Source organism: Phoxinus phoxinus (genome assembly GCF_949152265.1).
Source record: "Phoxinus phoxinus genome assembly, chromosome: 16".
Lineage (NCBI taxonomy): Eukaryota > Metazoa > Chordata > Actinopteri > Cypriniformes > Leuciscidae > Phoxinus > Phoxinus phoxinus.
Window position 1 is genome coordinate 4,622,448 of NC_136891.1, and position 26,278 is coordinate 4,648,725.

At 36.1% G+C, this 26,278-nt stretch overlaps 1 protein-coding gene across 8 annotated transcripts in view; it reads left to right on the top strand.

Annotated features, from left to right (window-relative positions):
- Positions 1–26,278, top strand: part of dtnba (dystrobrevin, beta a) — a 28,744-nt gene extending 2,466 nt beyond the window's left edge. For 2 of the 8 annotated variants that reach the window (XM_079639234.1, XM_079639235.1), the window contains exons 2-22: positions 4,626–4,668; positions 7,211–7,278; positions 7,379–7,459; positions 8,157–8,370; positions 8,452–8,537; positions 11,460–11,614; positions 12,795–12,900; positions 13,074–13,240; positions 15,930–16,054; positions 16,860–16,931; positions 17,678–17,764; positions 17,843–17,933; positions 18,446–18,519; positions 18,632–18,745; positions 19,670–19,766; positions 20,034–20,054; positions 21,287–21,452; positions 21,788–21,877; positions 22,693–22,740; positions 24,755–24,785; positions 24,865–26,258. In XM_079639234.1, coding sequence (XP_079495360.1) covers positions 7,212–7,278; positions 7,379–7,459; positions 8,157–8,370; positions 8,452–8,537; positions 11,460–11,614; positions 12,795–12,900; positions 13,074–13,240; positions 15,930–16,054; positions 16,860–16,931; positions 17,678–17,764; positions 17,843–17,933; positions 18,446–18,519; positions 18,632–18,745; positions 19,670–19,766; positions 20,034–20,054; positions 21,287–21,452; positions 21,788–21,877; positions 22,693–22,740; positions 24,755–24,759 — 1,866 coding nt within the window. In that variant the 5' untranslated portion in view covers positions 4,626–4,668; position 7,211 and the 3' untranslated portion in view covers positions 24,760–24,785; positions 24,865–26,258. Of the gene's footprint in view, positions 1–4,625; positions 4,669–7,210; positions 7,279–7,378; positions 7,464–8,156; positions 8,371–8,451; positions 8,538–11,459; positions 11,615–12,794; positions 12,901–13,073; positions 13,241–15,929; positions 16,055–16,859; positions 16,932–17,677; positions 17,765–17,842; positions 17,934–18,445; positions 18,520–18,631; positions 18,746–19,669; positions 19,767–20,033; positions 20,055–21,286; positions 21,453–21,787; positions 21,878–22,689; positions 22,741–24,754; positions 24,786–24,864 lie in introns of all 8 variants that reach the window. The other 6 variants (XM_079639236.1, XM_079639237.1, XM_079639232.1 and 3 more) reach the window with 5 other exon arrangements.

Below are 26,278 nucleotides of genomic sequence, written 5' to 3' on the forward strand. Positions count from 1 at the left end.
TTTTCACATATTTGACATTGTTGCTCTTCCCATTCTGTCAGTAACGCTCTGTTTAGTTCCTGTCTCGATGAAGCCCCTCCTTCCGAAAGCACAATGTGCTCTGATTGGTCGGCTAGACCAGTGTGTTGTGATTGGTCAAGCGCTTCCACCCTGTTTGGGAAATGTCCCGGCCCTTACCTTAACCGTTTCTCCATCCACACACTACTAACTAACTCAACCAGGCCCCTCACCTTTATAGCGTAGGCCTATGCCTTGGTCGGGATTGGGGATTATTTAAATGAGGAATATTGTGATGTGTTCATTGCCGGAAGAAAACTCAAGACTACGGCTGAGGAGTTTCAGGGAGTTCAGAAACACTGTGGAAAAACTTTGGGCTCTGTAACTTAACTTTGCAGACCTTTTTCATGCTACAACAGCAACATTAAACACTAAAGGAAGTTACAAATGTTTAAAGGTACACTGTGTAGTTTAAGTATTTTATTAGCTAATCAATGTCTTTATTCATAAATATGTCCTCATCGGTGTAAAATTACCTCTTCCAATGATCTGACTTAAGTGAGTTAATCCTCGTAAGTGAAGAATTTATTATCTTTATTTACATTAGACAGGTAAGTCCTAAGAGGCTTCCATGTCATTCCGCCATTTTGAAAAACTATAATAGCATAGAGGGACAAAAAGCACTAGCCTACCTCAACGCGTTCCCACAACGCGTTTTCGTTCAGAGCCAGCGTCACGTGACTGAAACGGACAAGGAGAACCTCGAACCTCATCACCCGAAAGAAAACTCGATGAAGTGTTATTGGAAGACATGTTGTCATCGCTTCTTGGTACATAACGTCTACCGTAGTTGCAACACGCATGAAAAAGCGAAGCGCTAGAGAGGACTATTCATTTGAACGCAAAATACAATTTCACCGCTAGATGGGAGAAATTCCTACATAGTGTACCTTTAAAAAAAAATCATAACAGGTCCTTTTTAAGATGGACAATTTTTGCCATTGTGCCATTTTTTTTCATTATAATTAAGCACATTACCCTCATATATCCAATTATCGAAATGATTCCGGATGTTGTACTTTCTTTATTTTTTGAACGATCTTAGAATATATACGGTAAATATTTATAGAAATGCATATTTTATTGTCATGTGATTCGGGTGTGGAGGTATATGTGCTTGATTCTCAAAAAGTCTTGAATTTCCTTCAACATGCAACTTCTTGTTTAACTATCTTTTGATGTGGAGGAGAAATATGGGTCGGATGTGTTCTTGACAGGTTTCATTAGTTACCTGCTTCTTTTGTGTGTTTAAACTTTTGGTGCTTTTATCCTTATTTGTCTCTGTACGAAATGCAAATAGAGCTCATGCCAGTCCTGTGAAATGCAAACACACACACACACACACAGAATCTCTCCTGTTCTCCGTCACTGCGTTTCTGAATGGATGTGACGTCTGGTCTCAACCCCAGCGACTGAGTTTGATCTTATTTGTGTTTACAAAGACATTGTTCTCCATCACAGTCTTTCTCTCATTCAGCGCAGACTCTGGAAAGTCTGAAAGGAAGTCCGCGGGAACCTTCAGAAGGCTTTTGTTGATCTCCCCAAAGGAGATATTCAATCATTCGCTCCACGTCACGTCAGAGAAACTGATATGAGCTGGCACTGGAAGAAAAGAACACAAGCTCCCCCATTAACTCAAAGGAAATATCTTCAGATGATTAATAAAGGCACTTATTAGATGCTAAATATACGCGCAGCACTTCAGCACGCGCGGTGTGTAAACAGGCAGATGGAGCTGTCAGTTGGTCGTCAAAGCAAATGTTACTGTGGTAAATCAATGTTTCCATAACACACAGTCATACATACACCTCTGTTACTGTAGAGAGTTCAGTAACTCAGACAATCTGTTATTAACTATCTGATAATTACTTTTTAATGACTTGTTTAATTATTACCCCACACAGTCTGACAGGTAGAAAGCTCATAGTCTTCAGCAAACAAACATGACAATGTCCAAGTTTCAGGCTGGTTGACAAAAATGGGCCAGCGCTTATAGTCGTGCAATCCAACGGTTTGTTGATCATTGTATGTTTTTATTGCTAACTTCAATATGCTCTGTGATGACTTGATGTCACATTATACACTCCCGATCCTTACAATTGCAAATAGTAAAAAAAAAAAGTGCATTTTGAAAAATGATATGTGTATATATATATATATATATATATATATATATATATATATATATATATATATATATATATATAAATATAATTATTTATATATATATATATATATATTATATATATACTGTTTATAATTGTTTTTTATTAATTACATTTTAAATATTGTAAACAAATTGTATATATATTATATCATTATCATTCATTTAAGAATAATATATAATTTATAAAATGATTTAAAAATATATTTAAAAGAAATATATCTAATATAATTATATATACATATGTATATATATACATGCATACATATAGAGTTCAGCCGCTCAATAGCGTCAGACACCGCAGCCTCTTGAAGACTAAAGCAGAACAGAATGTTGTTGCTATACTCACACTGACTAATACTGTCAGATATTAATATTTCAGCCAGATATTAGTGGTTCACTGCGGTGAGCAATGATGAAATTAAAAAAAAACATTATTTTAGGAACATTTATCCTTATTCGTATCAATATATATATATATATATGGGAATAATACGAAATTAATAATTAAAAAAGAAAAAAGGTTGGCTGCCTGTATGTTGAGCTGAGCTCTGGTAGCCGCTGTTTCATCATTGCTCACCGAAGTGAACCAATAATATCTGGCTGAAATATTAATATCACAGAATTAGTCAGTGTGAGTATAGCAACAACATTCTGTTCTGCTTTAGTCTTCGAGAGGCCGTGGTGTCTGACGTTATTGAGCGGCAGGTATGAAGGAGGAGCGAGAATGAACTGCATCAGCAGAGGCTAAAATCCGCCTGACCACACACACACACACACACACACACACACACACACACACACACACACACACACACACACACACACACAAGTTTTCCACTTATGGTGTTTGAGTGAAAGGTCATGAGTTTGGGTGCTGACAGGAATAGTAAACTCACTGCCGCCCTGTGTGTGTGTGTGTGTGTGTGGGCTCTTCCACTTTGAGGGTGTTTGGGGTTGTGGTTGTACAGCGACGGTGTGTTTGAGTTAATTGCGAACTGTAGCAGCTGTTTATTACGAGCTGAAGTGGATCAGTTTTGAGCTACTGTTGATCATGACACAGAATTAAAAATACATTAAACTTAATAGAGTGAGTTTTGAATCAGTCTCTGTTTCTGTTATACATCAGCTGCCATTATGTGGATTTCTTCCCCGCAAGAACTATAATCTGTTTGTGTATTCATGACTAGATTCATAACACTAAGGTCATGAGTTTGATTCCCACTGCATGCATGAATTGTTCAAATGTAAATCTCAAAGTTACTTTAGATAAGAGCATCTGCCAAATGCATAATATGCAAACTAGCAGATGAATGTTAAAGAAGTGAATGTAAACACAGATCAAATCATATTTGACTGAAAACAAGGTATTTGCATCATAAAGCATTAGATAGACACTAGCACTATTATATAGTGCACTCACTAGAGTGTACTGTAAGTATAGTGAAATATTTGTGGTTTATGGTGCTTATGAAGTTTTTAATTTTGTCAGAATATGACTGCTTAAGATTTATGTGTTTGAATCGCATGTAAATTTCCCTCCATTTGGATTACACAGTTTTAGCAAAGTATTAAACTCAATGTTTATTTGTCAGTCATGAAATCATCATGGCATAGTTTATTATTTAGGATTTGCATTTTATTTCATTTAAATCGTATTTTATTGTTTTCTGCATTCAACTTGCTTAGAATCAGCATAAATCTGTTGAATGTGAAAATTGTATTCATTAAGTTAAAAATGGTTAAAATATGGCTAGCATGTACATGTGAAACTGGAAAAATTAGAATATTGTGCAAAAGTTCATTTATTTCAGTAATTCAACTTAAAAGGTGAAACTAATATATTATATAGACTCATTACATGCAAAGTGAGATATTTCAAGGCTTTATTTGTTATAATTTTGATGATTATGGATTACAGCTTATGAAAACCTTTTCACAATATTGTAATTTTGAATTTGGGGTTTTCATAAACTGTAAGCCATAATCATAAAAATGATAACAAATAAAGGCTAAAAATATCTCACTTTGCATGTAATGAGTCTATATAATATATTAGTTTGTATTAGTTTATACGATCGAGTTTCACCTGTTGAACACACAATATTCAAATAGTTAAAATGTATAAGATGTAAACAAATTGGATTATGTTTTGTATTTAACCAATTAGTTTATTAGTACTATAGAAATTGTATCGGTTTTATTTATGTATGACTGACAAATTTTCTTCACGTCAAGAAATGTCGTATGAAATGTTGATTGCTCATGAACTTGTGCGGCGCCTCAGTCACAGGCGCAGATTGTTTTTTAAGACTGACATGAGTGAACATTAGTGTGTGATTAATGTGTGTATGACTGAAGTGAAGTGAACACACTGATGATCTCTCTTTCTTCCTGTTTTCAGGCCTGTTGATGCTCTCACCTGTGTGACGTGCAGCTGAGATCAGGTAACTAGTGTTCCTCTTACATGTCTTGTACTTCTGCATTTCATATTCTAATAGCATTTCAGTTTTTCATGCGTACACTACAGTTCAAAAGTTTGGAGCCAGTAAGATGCGTTTTTAAAATACGTCTCTTCTGCTCACCAAGGCTGCAATTCATTGATCAAAAATACAGGTAAAACAGCAATATTCTGCAATATTATTGTTTTCGATTTGAATATCTCTTTAAATGCAGTTTAATTTTGTGATGTCAAAGCTGAATTGTGACCCTGGACCACAAAACCAGTCACATGGGCATTTTTGAAATTGAGATTTATACATAAAAAATATGTCTGAAAGTTGAATAAATAAGCTTTCCATTGACGTATGATTCGGCCGAGATACAACTTTTGGAAAATCTGGAATCTGAGGATGCCAAAAAAATGTAAACATTGAGAAAATCTCCTTTAAAGTTGTCCATTTATGTTCGCGATTGTGCTGCAGTCACTCACAAAAATAATTATTTTATATATTACGGTAGGAAATTTACAAAATATCTTCATGGAACATGATCTTTACTTAATATCCTAATGATTTTTGGTATAAAAGAAAAATCGATCATTTTGACCCATACAATGTATTGTTGGCTATTGCCACAAATATACCCGTGCGACTCGTGACTGGTTTTGTGCAATTTTCAGCATCATTACTCCAGTCTTCAGAGTCACATGATTCTTCAGAAATCATCCTAATATAAAGGAAACATTTCTGATCATCATTATCAGTTTTGAAAACAGTCGTGCTGCTTCATATTTTTGTGGAAACCGGTGACACTTTTATTCAGGATTCTTTGATGAAAGAACAGCACTTATTTGAAATATATATATATATATATATATATATATATATATATATATATATATATATATATATATTATAAAGATCTTTAGTGTCTCTTTTGATCAATTTAATGCATCCTTGCTGAAAAAATTATACGTTTTTAATTCCTTTATTTTTATACTGATCCCAAACTTTTGTAGCGTTGTATATGAAATATGACAGTCTTTCATACATCATTGCTTAATTAAAGATCATTGTGATTAAACCATTAAAACGCAAAAGCAAGTCCCACAGCTGAAGTCAGTGTGTTTGTGTGTTTTTGGAGCTGGTGTGTGTTAATGATTTTTAGCGTGTCTGTGTGATGAGTGTTAATGTGAGTTCAGGACACTGGAATGTTTTAGCAGTGAGGTGCTGCACGGCTGGATTCGACTGTTTGAGAAATAATTCCCACTCAAGTGTGTGTGTGTGTTGGTGCAGAAACACCTAAAATAGTTAAAATAAAAGTTTTTTAAGGCAATAAAGACAAAACGACAATGTAATTCGGTTGAAGAAGACGGTGAATGAAGAAAATAATTAAATCTTACCAAGTGTTTGGATGACAGTTGAGTTTTGTTTTACGACTTATGACAGTAATCAGTGTTTGTGCCTCTGTGTCCCAGGGGATTATGGGTAAGTCTCACCGGAGACCAGCAAATCCCTGCAGGAATGTGTGTGTACACATGCTTCAGTGCTTTTCAGTCAGAGAGATTTGGTTCTGTTCTTTATTAAGATGCAACTGTTTGGGAAATTCAGTTGATTTTCAGTCAATGTCACAATAAAGTCTTTGTTGAGGGGTTTTGGATGTTTTGAGTGGTTGCTACTTGCTTGGTAAGAGTTTAACTCATCCTAAGAAAAGTTTCTTCCCAGTTGTTAAAGGAATAGTTCACTTAAAAATGAAACTTCTGTCCCAATGCAATAAACATCAGGCATTTGATGACGGTCATGGGACAAAAACGTTGCTAAAACGTTACATTTTGATAAGTTTTGCAAGTTGGTATAGTGTGTGCACGATTTTTTTTTTCCTAGTTTATTTTGAGTAATTAAATTTTATAAAATAAACGTTAAATTCGTGCAAATGTTAAAATCAGATAAATATTAAAATATATGTATATATATATATATATATATATATATTTTTATTAATCTCATATTTATGTGCAATTGTGCATACGTTTTTTTTTATAGCAAAGAATAATTATTATGACAATTAACATTTTAGAAAAAACTAAAATGCATAAGTGAATATTCCTTTTCCAAAGATTTTTGGAAATATTTAATTTATTTTATTTTATATTTGTTTATAGTTTGGTTAAGATCAGATAATTGTAATAAGTTTGTAGATTTTTACATCATGATCTGAGATGATAAATTATTAGGTGCCACTACCAAACCTCTTTTATTTGAGAGAATTCAGAAATATTTATTTATTTATTTTAGTAACAACACAAGAAAAAAAGAAGACGACAAAAACATAACTTCATAACCATTTTGCACGACGAAGGCAAAGAGCCGAAACGTTTGTTATCTTTATCTCCTGTTAAAGAGTGCAGACCCTTTTTTTCATTTTACGCTTACATGTGCAAAAATCCACTTAAAGTTTGATCAGGGCCGTGATGTGACCGATATTTTAAAGTGTGTGAAATAATCGAATAATCGCCCGTCTATATTTCATTTCTCTGTGTGTCTCTAGGATGATAGAGGAGGCGGGAAGGAAGGGGAATGTCATGGCCGATAGGAAGCAGCTCTTCACAGACATGAGTGAGTTCCTCCCACCTCGTGACCTTTGACCTCACTGCAAGTGTTCGTACTCTGGTGAATTTGAATATGAAGTGACTGATGTGTGACTTTGATTCTTCAGAGACACAAGATTATGACACCATCCGGCTGTCCACGTACCGCACCGCCTGCAAGCTCAGATTCATTCAGAAGAAATGCAACTGTGAGTATTGCACTTTAAAACACTACTGACTAATAATGCAACATTTTCATTGTTGACTGCAAGTTCAAAAATAAGCTCAGCATGAACAAAAACTCTGCTTAGTGTGAAAAGTATGAAACATGTAACAAGATAAGCTAGAAATACACAACTGTTCAAAAATGTGGGGTCAGTAAGATTCATTAATTAAATTGAAAGAAAATGTCAGTAAAGACACTTATAATGTTACAAGGAATTCATAAAAAAATCCTGAATAAGAGGTGTCAAGATTTCCACAAAAATATTGTGCAGAACGACTGTGAACGACATTGATAATAATCAGAAATGTTTCTTGAGCAGCAAATCATCATATTAAAGTAATTTCTGAAGAATCATGTGAGTAATGATGCTGAAAATTCAGCTTTGATCACAGGAATAAATTACATTTGAAAGTATATTCAAATAGAAAACGTTTATTTTAAATAGTAATAATATTTCACAATATTAAGTTTTTTACTGTATTTTTAAGCAAATAAATGCAGCCTTCACAATTTCAAATTTAAACAATTTCAAATTTTCAATATTCACAATTTCAAATTGAAAACTCAAAATTTTCAATTTTGAGTTTTTCATGCCACTTGATATTTAGAGTAATCTGGACTGACATAGTAAGGTTTTTCCCTGACATAATTCCCTATATTTCATGCATTTTCTCTCTCAGTGCATCTGGTGGACGTGTGGAACATGATCGAGGCGTTTCGTGATAACGGTCTGAACACGCTGGACGTCTGCACTGAGATCAGTGTGGCTCGGCTGGAGACCATCATCTCCTGCATCTACCAGCAGCTCAACAAGCGGCTGCCCACCACACACCAGATCAACGTCCAGCACAACTCCAGCCTGCTGCTCAACTTCATAGTGGCGGCACACGACAGGTGAGTGTGTGTGTGTGTGTGTTCAGGTCTTGTGTTGTGTTTGTGGAAGTTTTTGTGACGGTGTAACTGTTTGTTTTGCAGTGATGCTCAGGGAAGGCTAACAGTGTTTTCCGTCAAAGTGATGCTCTCGGCGCTGTGTGGAGGGAAACTGGTTGATAAACTTCGCTGTAAGTTCATGCATCAATAACTATGTCCGTCTACCTATTTTTATGCAAATTTGGGGATTTTGCATAAAATGTGAATAAATTCTAAAAATGTGCATGAAAATACTCAATTGACCGTTCGCAAAGACCCGCCCCCCTTAGTTACTGTCGCTATGTCCGACAAGCTACGCCGCTCTCACGCCACACCATGTTCTCACGCAGTGAAAAATGCATTGCAGAGCAGAGAGGACACTGACAACACACTGACAGACACAGACCAGGTTGCTTTTGATATTAAACATATTAAACAAAGTCTCACATTTCAAATTTGGTAATTTTTTAAAAGAAATTTAAACAATAAATACCGTTTTGTGGCTCTTTAATGTGTCTGACAGATCGCTGTAGAGCCTCAGTTAAAGCTGCTCGTGAACCGATCATCTCTTCCTTCTAGTTCATTTATAGCATCAAATAAACATGAATGAACATCAGGAGGAATGTTGTTTTAACCGTGGAAAGGCGTCAGTACACTCCGCTTCTCAAGTTCAAATCCTCCCATGTTAATCTACTAACTCTCCTGACTGCTTTGTCGGACAAAATGGCGGACAGCGAAGTATGATTGGTCAGATCACCTGTCAATCAAGCTCCCTGCGAAGGGTCAATTGAGGTGGTAATTTTTTTGATTAGACGTGCATAAACTACGATGGAAACACACTTACTGAATAAATCCCTTGATGCGCAACAAAAATCTCACATAACTTTGCTTCAATAGAGGATGTGATTGGATAACTGGACTATTACAAGATGAGCCATTCAATCGCACAGCATCTCAGATGTTGGTTTGGTCATTCTGAAATGCCTGAGCTAAAGTCTGTCATCAAAATGGTTTGGGTGTAATGTAAGGCTGCCTCATAAAAACGTTATTTGAGAAAAAGAGGCTTGGTTGAGTTAGTCACAGAAAAAACGCCACAGGAATTGGAAAAAGTTGTGCAGTGACAGATCCATGCAGTAACATGTCTGGTTAAGTGTGGTAACATTACGAGAGTAAATGACACCACTAAAAGGTGATGTGTGACCTCAAACATGACTTATTTAAAACATGCAAGTAGAAGCCTAAAAAAAGCCACTTTACATGGCCGCTCGCTCTAACATTAACCTAGATAAATGTGCGCTAATACTAGGCGCATATTTGCTGCAGAATCACGCTTACTGCACGACACGTCTTCCACGTCTATGCCACTGGAGTGCATCTTCTCAAAGGCACACTTCATTGTGAGCAAGACCAGGAGCTCACTTCTTCCCAACAACATGGACAAACTCACGTTCCTTCCTCGTAATAATATGTGAAGTCTGAGATTGGAGGGGAAAAAGCTGACTAATCAGCTAATCGCTTAAAGAAATGACTAATGGTCGACTTGGAAAGTCTTTAGTCAGGGGCAGCCCTAGTATAATGACCTCCCACAACCTTTTCACACGATTGCGGTTTCCATCCGAACGCAAGATAACATGACTGCGTAGATTTTTTTTTTTTTTGTCTGCGCACTCTGAGACGCGAGGCATTTTCAATGTAGCCACAGTGGATTCCCCGAATGCAGCGACTTTCATTTTTATCACGGATATTTTGCGCCAATTTTCCAGGAAGTGAACGCATGGGATTGAAGCAATGCTTTATTTGCAAATGTTTTATGCAATATTTGAATTTTGCGCGCAAGTTAAAGGGACGGTTCGGAGTAATTTCAACCTAGGGTCCTTTGCACCATGACCTCGAGCCAAACACCCCACCCAGAAGATTTTTTCCCTCGGTCGAACATTATTAAATTTAGAGCTTATTTAGAGATATCAGCCGAATGGCTTAGTGCAGACGCTAATGGATCCAAGTTTGTATCTCGTAAATTACCCCAATAATAATGCCGGAATGATACCAAACTTCTACAGTAGGACAAATAGGTTCTGTACTCATAAAACGAGGCATTGGAAAGTTTGTAAGTACATCAGGAGTTTATTTAAATAACACTTGCCTGATGGCTTATGCTACCGCTAACCAGGACGTCGAGGTCACTTCCGTGATTTGGGAAAAGCCCGTAAAAGCTTGCGCGATCACCCGGGGTTGCTAAAAAAATTTTTTTGGTATATGCACATTTTTTTATACTTTTTTCCGAAGTATTGACAACTTATTGTTAAATAATATATGTTGCAAACTGGTACTACCAACAAAATATTAGTGCATTCCTGGAACTGAGTACAGAACCTATTTGTCCTACTGTAGAAGTTTGGTATCATTCCGGCATTATTAGTGGGGTAATTTACGAGATACAAACTTGGATCCATTAGCGCATTCGGCTGATATCTCTAAATAAGCTCTAAATTTAATAATGTTCGACCGAGGGAAAAAAAGCTTCTGACGGGTGTTTGGCTCGAGGTCATGGTGCAAAGGACCCTAGGTTGAAAGTACTCTGAACCATCCCTTTAAATTAGAAACTTTGGATGGAAATATAGCTTTTGGGTAATTGTGGCTTAGCTGTGAGATTTCAGCAGTGCTGCCCACTAGTGGACAGAGATATGATTAATGGATAGATAGATTTGTATTTGTCCTCGAGAGGAAATTTGTTTCCATCATAGATGCGTACATAATACAAACACACATAGCATATTAAGAACATGACTATATAAACATATACAAAAATAAATAAATACAAAAAACAAGAGAGCATACCTGACGTATCAACGGCCAATTTCCTATGTATTTAGAGCTCGTGTAGATACAGGAACAAAACTCTTACTAAACTTGGCCTTTCTACACATCGGTAACCTATACCTACGGCCAGAAGGCAGAAGGATAAAATACATGTAAAGTGGGTGTTCTGAGTCATTTAAGATTTTTTGTGCCTTGCATGACAATACTCTTGAACGTTCTGTGACAAAAATAACGAGTGTGTTTGTGTGTGTTAGATATTTTCTCTCAGATATCAGATTCTCACGGTGCGATGGTGATGCCCAAGTTCGACCACTTCCTCCAGGAGGCGCTGAAGCTGCCCAATGCCGTGTATGAGGGGCCATCGTTCGGCTACAAGGATCACTTCGCCAGATCCTGTTTTCCTCAACAAGTAACAATTTTACACACGGTTCTTCTTTTTGTCTTGTTAGCGTTGTTTGCAAAGCATCAGTATTATTGCTGATAGTTAGAGTTAGTGCATGATTAGTTCATGATTTGAATAATACTTCAAATCATGCAGCGTGATGAAGCGATCAAACGTGCAGTTTTAGCTTGGTGTGGGATTCTTGATTATGGCATAAATCATAATCAAAATTATTTTGGTCAATATTGAGATCATGATTGATCATGATCTGGAAACATCATGGATTTATTTAACTTAATAGTGGATTTTATTGATCTACTGTAAAAAATGTGTTATGTAAATAAAAAACATATGTACACTAATGTTCAAATTGATTTTAAATAAATAAATTATTTTTATTATTCAGGATGCATTAACTTGAGCAAAAGTGACAGTAAATACTTTTATAATGTAACAAAATATTTCTATTTCAAATAATGTTGTTTCTTTTGAACTTTATATTATCATAGAATTCTGTGAAATGTTTTATGGTTTCCACAATAATATGAAGCAGCAAAACTGTTTTCAATATTGATTAAAAAACAATCATAATATTAGAATGATTTCTGAAGGATCATGTGACACTGAAGACTGGAGTAATGATGCTGAAAATTCAGCTTTGCATCACAGGAATAAATTACATTTTAAAATATATCTGTTATTTAAAATTGTAATAATATTTCAGAATTTTCTGTATTTTTGATCAAATAAATGCAGTCTTGGTGAGCAGAAGAGACTTTCAAAAGTATAAAAAAAAACTTACAGATCCCAAACTTTTAAAGGTAGGGTGTATACCTATAAATAAATAATATAATAATAATTGAAAGTAAATTAGATCAAAATAAATACAGTCAGCTAACAAGACAAAGCGAGAGCATCATTGTAAAACAGGAATTTTAAAAATTCCATCAACGGTTATATAGTAAATAAATTCTAATAAATGCCCAGCCATAACCTATTCTACAATAAAACAGGTGAATTTTTTTTTAAATTGACAGATGAATCAAAGCCATATCTAGAGACATGTGAGTGAACTCTTTTGACTTGTGTTGGTTAGCAGACCCACAGCAGCTTTTGCACAGGACAGTCAGAAAATGCAGAAATGTGTAAATGTTGGCAAGTTCTGTGATGCGGATATTTAGTGTGTGTGTGTGTGTGTGTTTAACAGAAGAAGGTGATGCTGAACATGTTTCTGGATACTCTGATGTCAGATCCTCTTCCTCAGTGTCTCTTTTGGCTTCCTCTGTTGCATCGGCTGGCAAACGTGGAGAACGGTAACACTCGCTTGGAATATTATATGCTAATTTATTCATATTACTCAAGCTTATTTATATTGCCGTGACAAAGATAGAATTTTGCCTTATCACTAACGTCATGATGAACATTCATTTTGTATGTTTAATATTAATATGCTCCTGCACATTGAATCTCTCTCTCTCTTTCTCAGTCTATCATCCGGTGGCATGTTCTTACTGTCGGTCGGAAAGCATGATGGGATTCCGGTATCGCTGTCAACAGTGTTTCAACTATCAGCTGTGTCAGAACTGTTTCTGGCGAGGTCATGCGAGCGGAAACCACAATAACCAGCACGAGATGAAGGAGCATTCGTCCTGGGTGAGGATCAGCTGCATCTGTCATGTCTTGTTCCTTAAAAGGGTGGTGTAATGCCCCTTTCACAAGATGCAAAATAAGTCTCTGATGTCCCCAGAGTGTGTGTGTGTGAAGTTTTAGCTCAAAATACCCCGCAGATATTTTTATATATCATGTTAAAATTGTCACTTTTTAAGGGTGAGCAAAATCGCACAGTTTTTGTGTCTGTTACTTTAAATGCAAATGAGCTGCTGCTCCCGGCACAGTGGGCGAAGCTTCAACCGCTCATTCTTAGCAGCTTCAATGGACTTTATGCACAGCTGCACTACTTCCTGAACTTTAGCCAGCTCCTTTGTTTCCTGTCTGACATTATTGGACAAACTGATTAATCCGGGTGTGCCTGACCAACAACAATAATCTGACACACCTGGATTAATCAGTTTGTCCAATAATGGCAGACAGGAAACAAAGGAGCTGGCTAAAGTTCAGGAAGTAGTGCAGCTGTGCATAAAGCCCATTACCTCACACACACATGCACTGAAAATTTCTAAGACTTTTAGCCTTTTTTGTTCAAAACGGAGTCAGACAATGATGGGGAGACTCAAGAAGAAGTGACAACATGTAGAAGCAACAGGACGTTTCTGAATGGTTAGTTGATGATGTTATGTAGCTTATGTGTAGTTATCTTCTAGTCATTGATTAACATTCCATCTTGATCATCTATAAATCGTGTTCCAGGGGCGGGGTTTATGTAAATTCTAGGGTTGGTGATGTCACTAACCCGGGAGGAATAGTGTGTAGTTCCTACCAGCTGTTTGTTGTAGTCCTTAAAAACTATTTCTTTAAAAGCAAATATCTCCTTTCGCTTTGAACTTTGAGCGTTGTAACTTTGCAGATGTTGTTTATGCTCAAACAGCAACATTACACACTGACTAAAGTTAGAAAAGTGAAATCATAATCAACCACCCCTTAAATTTTTTTAATAATTAAAAAAAATTTCCACTTACAATGCTACTCAAGGTTACTCAGGATCATAATTTAGTGTGTCCCTTTCCATGGGGAACCTTGAAATATCAAGAAATGAGACACCTTTTTCATACGCCCCATTGTGCTTTGTGCAAATTACGGGTGTTACTTCCGTTAAACTGTGAAGAATCAGCTAAAGGTTTGCTCAGATGAAATTATTCTACACACTCTTCAACCATTGAACATCAAAAGGACATTCAAAAGTGTAAAAGCATTAGCAAATTTGACAACAGATCATAAATGACCCCTAGAGCATTATATATTTCCACAGCAACATTGTCAAATATCACTGCGATAATGTATGTAACATACGTTTGTTGTCTTGATCAAATATGTTCATTAACTGGAACATTGAGTGGTAATATTTTTAAAGGGATTTCCGTCATTTAATATATTAATATAATTCCGTCTGATAATAGGGATTAGAAGTAAAAAAAAAAAAGAGAGAGTATTAAAGCATCCGTGTGAAAACAAACCTGGAAAGAGACGTGAGGATTTGGGGAGATAAACAAGAGGTTCTTAGTGCATTCCAGTTAATTATTCATGGGTTATATTGCAAACTACCACAAATGCGCAGTATATGTTTTCTTTTTTCATACTGTTACAGCAGAATACAAAGGAAAAAAGAAAATAATCAGGATGAAAAGAATGCAGCGATAGATATTCTGGTTGTACCACGTCACATTAAAATACCAAGCGTTGCGTTATTCTCCTGGTGTCTGAAAATAGAGCATGAAGGGAATTTTACAGCTCATTCAGTTAAACTGACGGGTGAGGATTATTTGTAGCACAACCTTATGATTTGAAATATTTGTTTCAGTCTTTTTGAGTGGATCTTCCCCTGACCGTAAGTGTCTCCTATAATTTATAAAGCAGTCCTTAGGAAAAAGGTGGATAAATAGGTTGTTGTTTTTCTCCCCCCTCTGAAAAAAGAATGAAATCTTAAAAGTGATACATTTCTATAGCAAATGTACATTTCTACACTACCATTCAAAAGTTTGGGGACGGTATGATTTTTAAACAAAGTCTCTTTTGTTCGTAATTTTGTAAATGCATTTACATTTGTGCAAATATGTGATAAAATGTGCAGTTATTTGATTAAAAAATGCAGTAAAAACTGTAATATTGTGAAATATTATTACAGTTTCAAATAACAGTTTTCTATTTGAATATATTTTAAAACATAATTTATTCCTGTGATGTCAAACCTGAATTTTCACCATAAATATGTTTGTGGAAACTGATTTATTTATTTATTTCAGGATTCTTTGATGAATAGAAAGTTCAAAAGAACATCATTTATTTGAAATCGAAATATTTTGTAACATATTAAATGTCTTTACTGTTCGATCAGTTAATGCATTATTGCTGAATAAAAGTTTTTAAAAAAAAATTATTAACCCAAACTTTTGAACGGTAGTGTATATGTGAGTTACATCTGTTACTTAATTAAATAAAGACTCTATTGATGTTTTAATGACTTTTCCCATTGTCCAGGCTTCCCACAGGCATTGAAATTCATGAAAATTTCTATATTAAATGCACAGGTTTTAATATGCAAATGTATTCTGTTATTTCATTAAAAACAGTCAAGATACACAGTGGATAGATACAAGTGGAAACTCTTTACATCTTTTGGAGAGTTTCAGTTTTGATCTCTTATTATTTGTGTGTGTGTTTGTTCCAGAAATCTCCAGCTAAGAAGTTGGGCCGTGCCATCAGTAAATCTTTGGGCTGTGTGCCGAGTAGAGAGCCGTCCCACCCCGTCTACCCAGAATACCCCGAGAAACCCCTCGACCTGTCCAATATAGTGTAAGACACACACACACACACAATCCTCTTTCTGGGGCCATTTTGGAAGTGTTGGGAATGTTTCCATTGGTTCCTGACATCACATGATCACATTGTCTCTGTGGACACACTGATGAGGGTCAGACACGATCACTCGACAGAGCATAGAGAGAGACAGAGAAGGAGTTTGCTTTTATTATCTGCTTTCAGGCGTGAGGTCAGTTGTAATTCAGTCTTCACTCAGGTGTCTTTTGTCTTTCTCTCAATCCGCCTGTTTTTCCTCAGGATCTCGCTCTGTTTCTCTCTCTGTTCAGTCTGTGTTGTTTCAGGCTCTTATTTTTGCATGACTGACCAGTGTATCTTTGGGTCAGTTGAACAGTGAAATGTTTGATTTATTCTGAATGCATGCGTTTGAGTGTGTGTGTGAGAGAGATAAATAGTGTGTATTGTTTTCAAGTTGACATATCATGTCCATGAACCTTTGTCAACATCAATCAGATTCTAGGTTATAATGGAAATTAAGTCTAGGTGTTTTCATTCATGTTTCTCTCAAATTGCATTTTTTGTCACCTTTTAGATGTTTTGTAGTTCACTACAGTGTGATAAATTAGTTTTAAAAGAACAAATATTCTCTGTCTCTCAATGAATGCAAAACTATGAAAGCTGCAAGAATGATTAAAAAAAAAGTTGTTAAAACTGTTTTAGATATAATCTAATATTATTATAAAATAGGAAAATTATATTTAATATCTAAATGAAATATTATATCCAGATATGATCTATTATTTTATTATGTATAGATACCCATATTTTTTTCTCTCTCAAGTCCTCCTCGTCCAATGGGAAACATGAATGAACCAGCCCCGCCCACTTCTACAGGCCACACCCCCAGTAAAAGGTAAGCACACCTGCTCTTCACCTTTGAACTTTCAGATGAAACTGGAAAGAGAGTTAAAGAACTGTTATGAAATGTTTTTATCATTCAACTTAATAATTTCTACTAGACTCATAATTCAAAAGGAATATTTATCCATCTATATACTATACATCATGTTGTGATGCCTATAATCACTATTTCAGTTTATGGTGGTTTTCATTTTCTTTTTTTAACAAAGTAAATCTAATTTAGATATACAATATTGGCCATCTGTTGGTTATTGGCAGCATGAAAATAATGATCGACTTTATCGATTATCAGTTGCTTTTGGCCATAAGTTTTATATCGGCCTTTCCAGGGTCTAAAACTAACTGCCATTTGCCAGTGACTTGATCAAATGTACTGGAAATAAATATTTTTTACCATCCATGTGAGTGTGTATGTATGTGAGTGTGTGTGTATGAGTGTGTGTGTACAGGTTTGGCTATACTTGTTAGGGCCAAATGTCCTCACTTATATAGTGAAATATTATGACAACCGACTAGTGATGACATTTCACTGGTCCGCCCAAGGCTTATAAATCGGCCAAAATATGTTTTTATTTAAATGTAGTGTTTTGCACAATGTTTTTTTTGTGAGGGTTTTGTTTAGGGGTAGCCATAGAAAATATCAGTAACCTGATATAAAATCAATGGAAGTCTATGCAATGTCCTCACTATAGTATGAAACGTGTGTGTGTGTGTGTGTGTGTGTGTGTGTGTGTGTAGACTGCCGACTCTAGCTGCAGCTCAGCGAATGAACGAGGAACATGCACTGATCGCAGCATATGTGAACAAACTCCAGAGCAGTCCACGGTGAGTGTGTGTGTGTGTGTGTGTATCAGCTGAGGTTATTTAAGGTCTTGTAATAATATTTTCTTTGTGTGTGTGTAGTGCATTAGACAGTCCTAGCCGAACGGATGAAGAGCACAAACTCATTGCACGTTATGCATCTCGTCTGTCAACGGACCCTGGACACACAGCAGTGAGTTACACACACATTTTCAAATTATGCTCACTACAGACATACTTAATATCCAGCAATATTACTGATTTAATTGCACTGACCCTATCGGATGACAATTTTTTCTTTCAAAACTGAAGTAGTTTGCAACATCAACACTGTTGTTGAACTGAACTGAATCAAAATTAAGCTGAAAAAATAAACGTTTTTTCTTCATTACTGCTGCTTATAGCTGAATTAAACTCGTCTCATAATGTTTGCACAATTTATTGTTACCTTCCTGTTCATTATTGTAAATCTGCTTTGAAACTATTTCTATAGTAAATAAAACGCTATAAAATAAATGTCTTGACTTGACATACAAGATGCTTTCTTGCCTTCAAAAAACAAAGCATTTTTACCTTAAGTATACACCTAATTAAAGGTTCAGTCAGATTTAGCTCACTTTTGGGGACCGTTTTATCTCCATACTATAGCTTAGCAGGTCCACACAGTTAAACTGTCTTTATTCCTGCTGCTCTTGTGAATCACAGAGACCTTCAGACTTCGGCTATGACACCAACAAACAGCAGAGGGAACTCATCATGCAACTGGAGAACAAGAACAGGTGCGCACACCTTCATATGGAGATGTTTTCATATCGAGTTAAATCCGGTGGTTTTGGATTTCAATCTGAGTGAGTGTGTAAATGATAATACTGTGTGTGTGTGTGATTTCAGGGAGATTTTGCAGGAGATCCAGCGTTTGCGAGCGGAGCACGAACAGGCATGTCAGCCGACGCCAGAGAGAGTCCAACAGAACCCGACACTGCTGGCCGAACTCAGACAGCTAAGGTGACAGTCTGTGCTAAATTTTTAAAAAGTTAAAAAAATAAAAGAGATTATTTTGGCTGTAATGATCACAACAGCTTACAGAACCAAAAATATGGTATGGTAACACTTTACGTAAGGTTTCATTTGTTAACATTAGATAAATACATTGGTTAACACCAACTAACAATGAACAATAGGGGTAATCGCCGCTGACACGTGATCAAAACCAAAGCATTTTATTAAGGAGTGTGTTCACACTTGTCAGGTTTGGTTCGATTAAAACTGACTCGGATGCGATTGCTCTGTTACTGCGGTTTATTTCAATAAGTGTGAACACTGCCATCCGACCGCTGGTGCACCAAACAAGCGGACCGAGACCCAAACGAACTCTGGTGCGGTTCGACTGAAATATGAATGCAACGTGGACCAAATACATCTAAACGAACCAAAAACAAGACATGATATCACAAGATGTGACACAAAAAGGACAGAATGCTTAAGTACTATTCCAGTGGCCGGTTGCATAAACTGCTTTGACTACGCTTATAAGTTAGTCGTCTAATATTTCATTGGAACCGCACCAGAGTTCGTTTGGAAGCGGATCGAGTCCCATCTTTTCAGCGTCTCGATCCGCTTGTTTGTTGCACCAGTGTTCAGATGGCAGCGTTCACACTTATTCAAATGAACCGCACTAACAGAGCAATCGCACCGGAGTTCGATTTAATCTAAACAAATATGCCAAGTGTGAACACACTCTTAAAGAACCAGGACTAAATGTATCATTTTCTTGTTTTGGTCCGGACCAAAAGAACCAAGAGAACTGAACTAAAAGTGTAGTGTACAATGGCACAGTGATTAACTACGAAACCTAAAAATGGCACTTCATTGCAAGAAGGTTGGCGACCCCTGGTCTAAGGTCTGTCGGTGTGTGTGTGTGTGTGTTAGGCAGAGGAAGGATGAGCTGGAGCAGAGGATGTCATCTCTACAGGAGAGCAGGAGAGAGCTCATGGTGCAGCTAGAAGGACTCATGAAACTACTGAAGGTACCGCCACACACACAGGCCAAGAGAACACATGGAAAAAAACTTGATTCTGGAGTGAAGTGTAATATTTCCGCCACTGGAGGGCATCACTCTCTTTAGCGTTCAGCATCTGAGCGTCGTTCTTTTCTCACACACTTGATCTAGTTTCCCACTTTTTCATTTCTTCTCTTTACAGATTAGAGTTGATAGTTGTTTTCGTCATCTTTTTCTCTCTTCTGTTTTTCACTCCCTCTGTTCTTTTCCTCCGTCTCTGTTCTGTTCTCGCAGGATGAGGAGCAGAGACAAGCTGTGAGTGTGTGTTTTACTATGCATGAGAGAGAAATTACTGTGTGATTTCAAAAACAGCAAAAAGTCACACTACAAGACACAAATAAATATGTAGATAAATAGAGCCGTTTAGTTTTTTCGCTAAGAATAGCAGTTATTGATTTATGAGTGAAATAAGGTCTGTTAACACATGTTGTTCTACACCATTAATCACATACTGCTGTTTTGAGGTCTGACCGGGTGTAGTTCATGTTGAATAAACCAAACGTGCAAGTCTCTTCAAGTAATATAATAATCACAGACCATATTTGACCTATTAATCAAAAATTTGCTATGATAAAAATGCTCAGGAAATTCTGGGCTGGTCTACAAATGGACATCAGCACTGAACAGCTCTAGACTTACTGATGTTGTGCTGATGTTTTCCCACCTATTCAGTTTATTTGTATACATTCACAATACATATCGTTCCAAAGCAGCTTTACAGAAAATGCATGTTTCAGTGTTAAAGCGTGGATGATGTCATTATTAAGGGACTGAAATGAATTTTACAAACAAAAAACTAAAATAGGAAACCTACAGTATAAACTGATCACTCAATTGCAACATTTTGATAATTTTTTACAAAATTACTAATTCAAAATATGAAATTATACTATATAGTATATAAATAACACTAAAATAACTCTGATGCTCACTCATTTGTAATATTACAAAAACTGAAAATTATAACTAATTTCCATCTTTAAATATTTGATCCAGTATATTAAGACATAAATATGGGGAATTGAACCTGCACTGCCCTTTTGTGTGTGTGTGTGCGTGTGTGCGTGTGTGCGTGTGTGTGTGTGTGTGCGTGTGTGTGTGTGTGTGTGTGTGTGTGTGTGTGTGATGTACTTGTGTGTCTCTTGCTTGTTCATGTGATAGTTCTTTTCCATTTGTTTTTCTTTTATTTTCATTTAGACTTCTCTTTTTCTTTTTTTCCTGATGTTTAACTTCCACTGTCTGTTGTAAGCTCTCACAAAACTGTCTTTTCATGTGTTATCAGGAGTGTGTAGCACATATTTTAAGAATGATGTTTTCCATAAATCTGTATTTTGACTTATTTGATGAGTTTGGCTTTAGTTTTGATGTGAATAGGCGTTTACTTGTATAGACTTTTATGTGCAGTTTGATCAATCAGTGGTTTTTAGCACAGAAACATTTAGCAGGTGTGTATCATGTTCAATAAGTAGTATTCATCTCTTTCTCAGGCTCAAGCTTCTGGTTCCTCCCCAAGCCACGCCTCTCCTCGTTCTATGCCAATGCCCATTCGCTCGCCTTCATCAGGCTCCGCCCCCACAGGCCACACCCCCACCCACGGGCCCCAGGACTCTTTAGCTGGAGTGGGTGGAGACGTTCAGGAAGCATTTGCTCAGGGTAACTTCTTAATTTACCACTACTAACACAGAGACTATTCTGGGTTTTTTTCCATTTCTTATGAGCGACAGAACTTTTTGTTAGTGACATGAATCAGATTTCTCCTGGACTGAACTGGGTCGACCCGCCCACTGTGACATCTCATTAGTCCAAAATATGTTCTGATTGGCTGTTATTGTTGTGGATAGGCAAATTACTTGAAAAGATGTCGGTTCAGTATCTGTTGCATGGTGTAAATATTCAATGCTTTTAGCAAGTTTTTTAACCTAAACTCTGCATTGACATCAAATCAGAACTTTTTTCACATCATCATTTTTTGTGTTTAAAATCCACAGGACCTCGCAGAAACCTACGAAATGATCTCCTGGTGGCGGCAGACTCCATCACAAACACCATGTCTTCACTGGTCAAAGAGCTCAACTCGGGTACGAGAGCGCATGCAGATAATCCTCATCTGTCGTGTTTAGTGGTTCAGCGGATCACAACATTTGGAAGGAAACGCGCGAGGACCGAATTGAGTTCTCTTTCGCCTCCTCTTGTGCTAGAAATGGTTTAAAGGTTTAAATTGAATGTTTACATTTGCAAGACAAAACGTGCAAATGATAAACTTTCAGTCTAATCCATGCAATTAATCCATGAATTATTAGTCACTAGAGACCTCAACCGTTGGGACTGGTCCTACGATCTGTTTAAGCACTAGTTGTGTTGTATTGTGGGTAGTTTGTGTTCTCACAGCTATGACAAAGAAATAGTGTGAAAATTTCATGTTACCTGGTTACCTGGTCATTTTCAGTTTGATTATGTTCATAATTATCTAGCAAGAACCGCTGGAAAGTAATTGAAAGAAAGCTTGTTTGTTTTGCACATGGGAATGTTTGATAATGTTTGAATAATTTAATTTATGTTTTAGTTATATTTAGGTGCTTTTGTCATTTTTTTTATTACATTATTTAAAAATAATTGTATTTAATTAATAATTTTATATATATATATATATATATATATATATATATATATATATATATATATATATATAGCATTAACGTGTTTTTGTTTCAGTTTTAGTAATTTTAGTACTTCAATTTAAGCTTATTTTATTTCAGTGTGTTGCCAAGGGGAGATTTCTCAATTTAATTTAAGTTTTACTTTTTAAAGTTTTCATTATTTATAAAGACAGACAGACAGATGTGTGTAAATATTTACTGTATATATATTTATTATCTTCTGTTGTCTTTAGTAGAGGATGGAGGAGAGGAGGAGGAGAGACTGCAGAATGGCAAAGACAGAGGTATTTCCCTTCACATCAGAACTGCATTACCCAGAATGCATCTGTGCGGCTGAATCCTGACATCCGTGGCCCTTTCAGTTGCTCTTGCTACATGAACATCAGTGATTTCATGAGATTTATCCTCCTTGCACACAACAAAAGCTCATAATGTTTTACAGGACGGGGTTTGTGTGTGTCTGGCGTGTGTCTGTTCTGTCTGAGGGGGCTCGTTAGTCCTTAACTACTCGTTAGTATTAATGAGGGGGCTGTTTACGAGTGTGTGAGGGGGGTGCTGGATGTTTTTTTAAACTATTTCCTGTAGGGTCAGAGGGGTCCTATACACTGAATCTTTATGAGCAGAACCCGTACTGGGAAACACCTTCATTATAGAGCTTTCTTCATAGTATTCATTCATCTCTCCATCCAGCTCCACCGATCATGTTTTATTGGTCTGCTTCTGATCGCCTTTCTTTGCTAGTTTCAGACACCATCCGTTAAATTAGGCTTTAAGCAACGGTTTGACCAAAATTGTGGTAGTGCACTTAAAACATGCCTCTGGTAAAAAGTCCCAATGATTTTTGATCATACACACACACACACACACACACACACACACACACACACACACACACACACACACACACACACACACACACACACACACACACACTCATTTACAATATCTTGTTTCTAGACCACAGAATAGTTAACTTGAATTGGAATGTCCCAAGCTAAATTAATAAATAATAATAAATGCTGGGATATAATTCTCTCAAAAGTGATTTAGCTGTAACATCACAGTGAGTATTAGAAAGAGAATTTAACCTTGATATAATCAATAAACAATTGTTTACTGTGCCAAAACTATATACGAAATGTCACATGATCCTTCAGAAATCACTATAATATGCTTTTTTTTGTTTTTTTATCAATGTTGAAAACAGTGGTGCTGCATAATATTTTTGTTGAAACCGTAATAAAAAATGTCAGGATTCTTTGATAAATAGAAAATAGAACATTTATTTTATTTGTAACATTATAAATGCCGCTTTACTGCCACTTTTAAGTAAATTAATGTGCCTTTACTCTCACTTTTTATAAAATTTCTAAATAAAAGTATTAATTTTTTCTTTTTTTTTAAACACGGTAGTGGTTATGCATATTATTTGCACCAAGTACAGTTGGAAACATAAAGAGAAAAGTAAAGATTAGGATAAAATCAAAAGCAACTATTTTTGTTGAGGCTCGCATCAGATATTTATTTTTAAAGCCATTATCTATTCATACAATAATGAGGGACACAAACGCCAGCTGTTTTATATGCACAATTGTTCTACACTTTGTAAAACGTGCAGTGGGTCTATTTAATTAAAAACACTATGTAGGTTAAACAGGGGTTGAGGGAACAAGCTGATAGATTATCTTCTCAATTAGTTACTGTTCTGAGCTTTACTAATTCCAGATAAGAGAATTAATGGATCACTAGAGACCTCCAGACAGCTTCTTTGTCAAATTACCAGTGCATCTGAATATTACAGTCCATATGTTAGCGCTCGCACTAGATATTTCTTTATTAACCCTGTAAAGCCTACGGCATCATATTTGATATGCACATTTCTAAGGCCTCCAAATGATCAAAACTGCTGAGAAATATTCTGTCATCTGATTTATCCTTTATAAAAATCAGTAAAGATTTCTAAGCCAAAAGACATGTATAAAGTAAGCGTAAGAATAACTTTTATATTGTTAGTAAAATTTGAAGATGAACACTTACTGGACTGAAGCAACTTGGGTTGTTTACTTGATTATCATACCTCATTTTTATTTTAAATCATGTTAAAAAATACTTACATTTTATGCAAGTAGTCTGCTACGGTACACTAATGTACCAAATATTGAGTTTAATATTGAGTCTAAAGGTTTAATAAACTGTTTGCATTAAAAAAAAAAAAATTTCAGACTGTTAATTCATATGTTAGGCTTTACAGTATTATAAGTCTTTGATTTTAAAATGACAAGTTATTTTTTTTCTCAGGTTAAGCCAAATATGAAGCAAGCAATGTCACGTGAGTATCACACAGTATAGGACATCTATAGGTCGGCTGCTTTGTTCACTTTGAATATTTTATTTGATATTTTTTTCAGGTGTGGCGTCACCATGCAGACACTTTCTGCTGACATCACCACAAAGACAATGACCTCTGAACCCATGCTCAGCCAATCCGAGAGAGTTTGGCCGGGACGTGGCTTCCTGTGGATTGCTTGAGAAGGAACATGTTTTGTTTTGTTTTTTTATGTTTTTTACTCTTCTTTTTTGTTTTTGTGATGCAGATTTAATGTTGCAGACCTGCTAGTTTGACTAGTTATTCTCATTTGAATTTTGTAGCTGATTTTGTGAGTTTGAAAGCTTTTGAAAAACTGATGCACCCAAAGACTATCGAGAACGGGACAGAATGGACTGAGGTGGAAACGGAACGGAACGGAACGCAATAGAATGTGATGCATGATTGAAGGACAAGCATGTCGAGTTGATGATTGGCTGGCTGAGGTATGTGGGCGTGGTTTGGGAGATGTGGGTGTGGCCATGTTGATTTCGAGGACGCAGTTGCTGCGAATGCCGGAAAAAAACGACCTTCGAAAGGAACTAAATGAAAGGGTCGAGCTGTACTGTAATTTATTTTTGATTCACTTTTTTTTATTTATTTTCATTAGACAAACAGCATTTCAGAAGCCTTTCAATGTACATTTGAGGAAATATTTTGGTAATTTCAAATAATGGATTTCAGATTTCTGATTCAGCGTTTATGTATATTTAAGATCAGAATGATTTAGTTTTATAGATTTTTAAACAGGTACTTTGATAAAGAGGCGGATGGATTACTGTGCTCCTTTTACTGGAGAGTTTTACCCATCATTATTTTCATCAGTTTTTCTAGAGGCGCTGTCGTTAGTCAATATATCCTGTGAACAAACATTTCTTTATCTACAGACATATGCACACACACAACTGACCTGCTGTGTGTTTTTTTCTGGAGGTGTGTGTATTTGTGTGGTATGTTCGCCTCTCTATAGTCATGTGTGTTTGTGCAAAGCTGGAATGTGAATCATATTGATGCCTTCATTTCATTTTATTCTTGAATACCTGCCAAAAATGACTTGTTGATTTAGTGATTTTGAAGTTTTCAATCTTATTTACTCGTATAAAAAATTGCTGTGTTGTTTTTCGCGCCAAATTCATTCATGGACTTGTTTGTTGATGGTCCTCTTCGTCATGTGACTCTACCTGCAGTACACGGGGCTTCATGACATCACTTCCTGTGCCCTTCGGGGTCAAGAGCTCTTTTGTGAAAACTGGCCGGGGTTTGGCCGAGATTGTCATTATGGTGCCGGTAGCCGTAGTGTTTCGCTATTTCCACCGAACAACTCTTTCATATATATTTTAAAAAAAGCTAATTTTACAGAAATAACTCTGGAATGAAGCCGTTATTCACACACGTGATTTCAAGTGATGATTTGTTGTTTTGAGAATAAATGTTATTAAAAAAAAAGTTTTGACTGG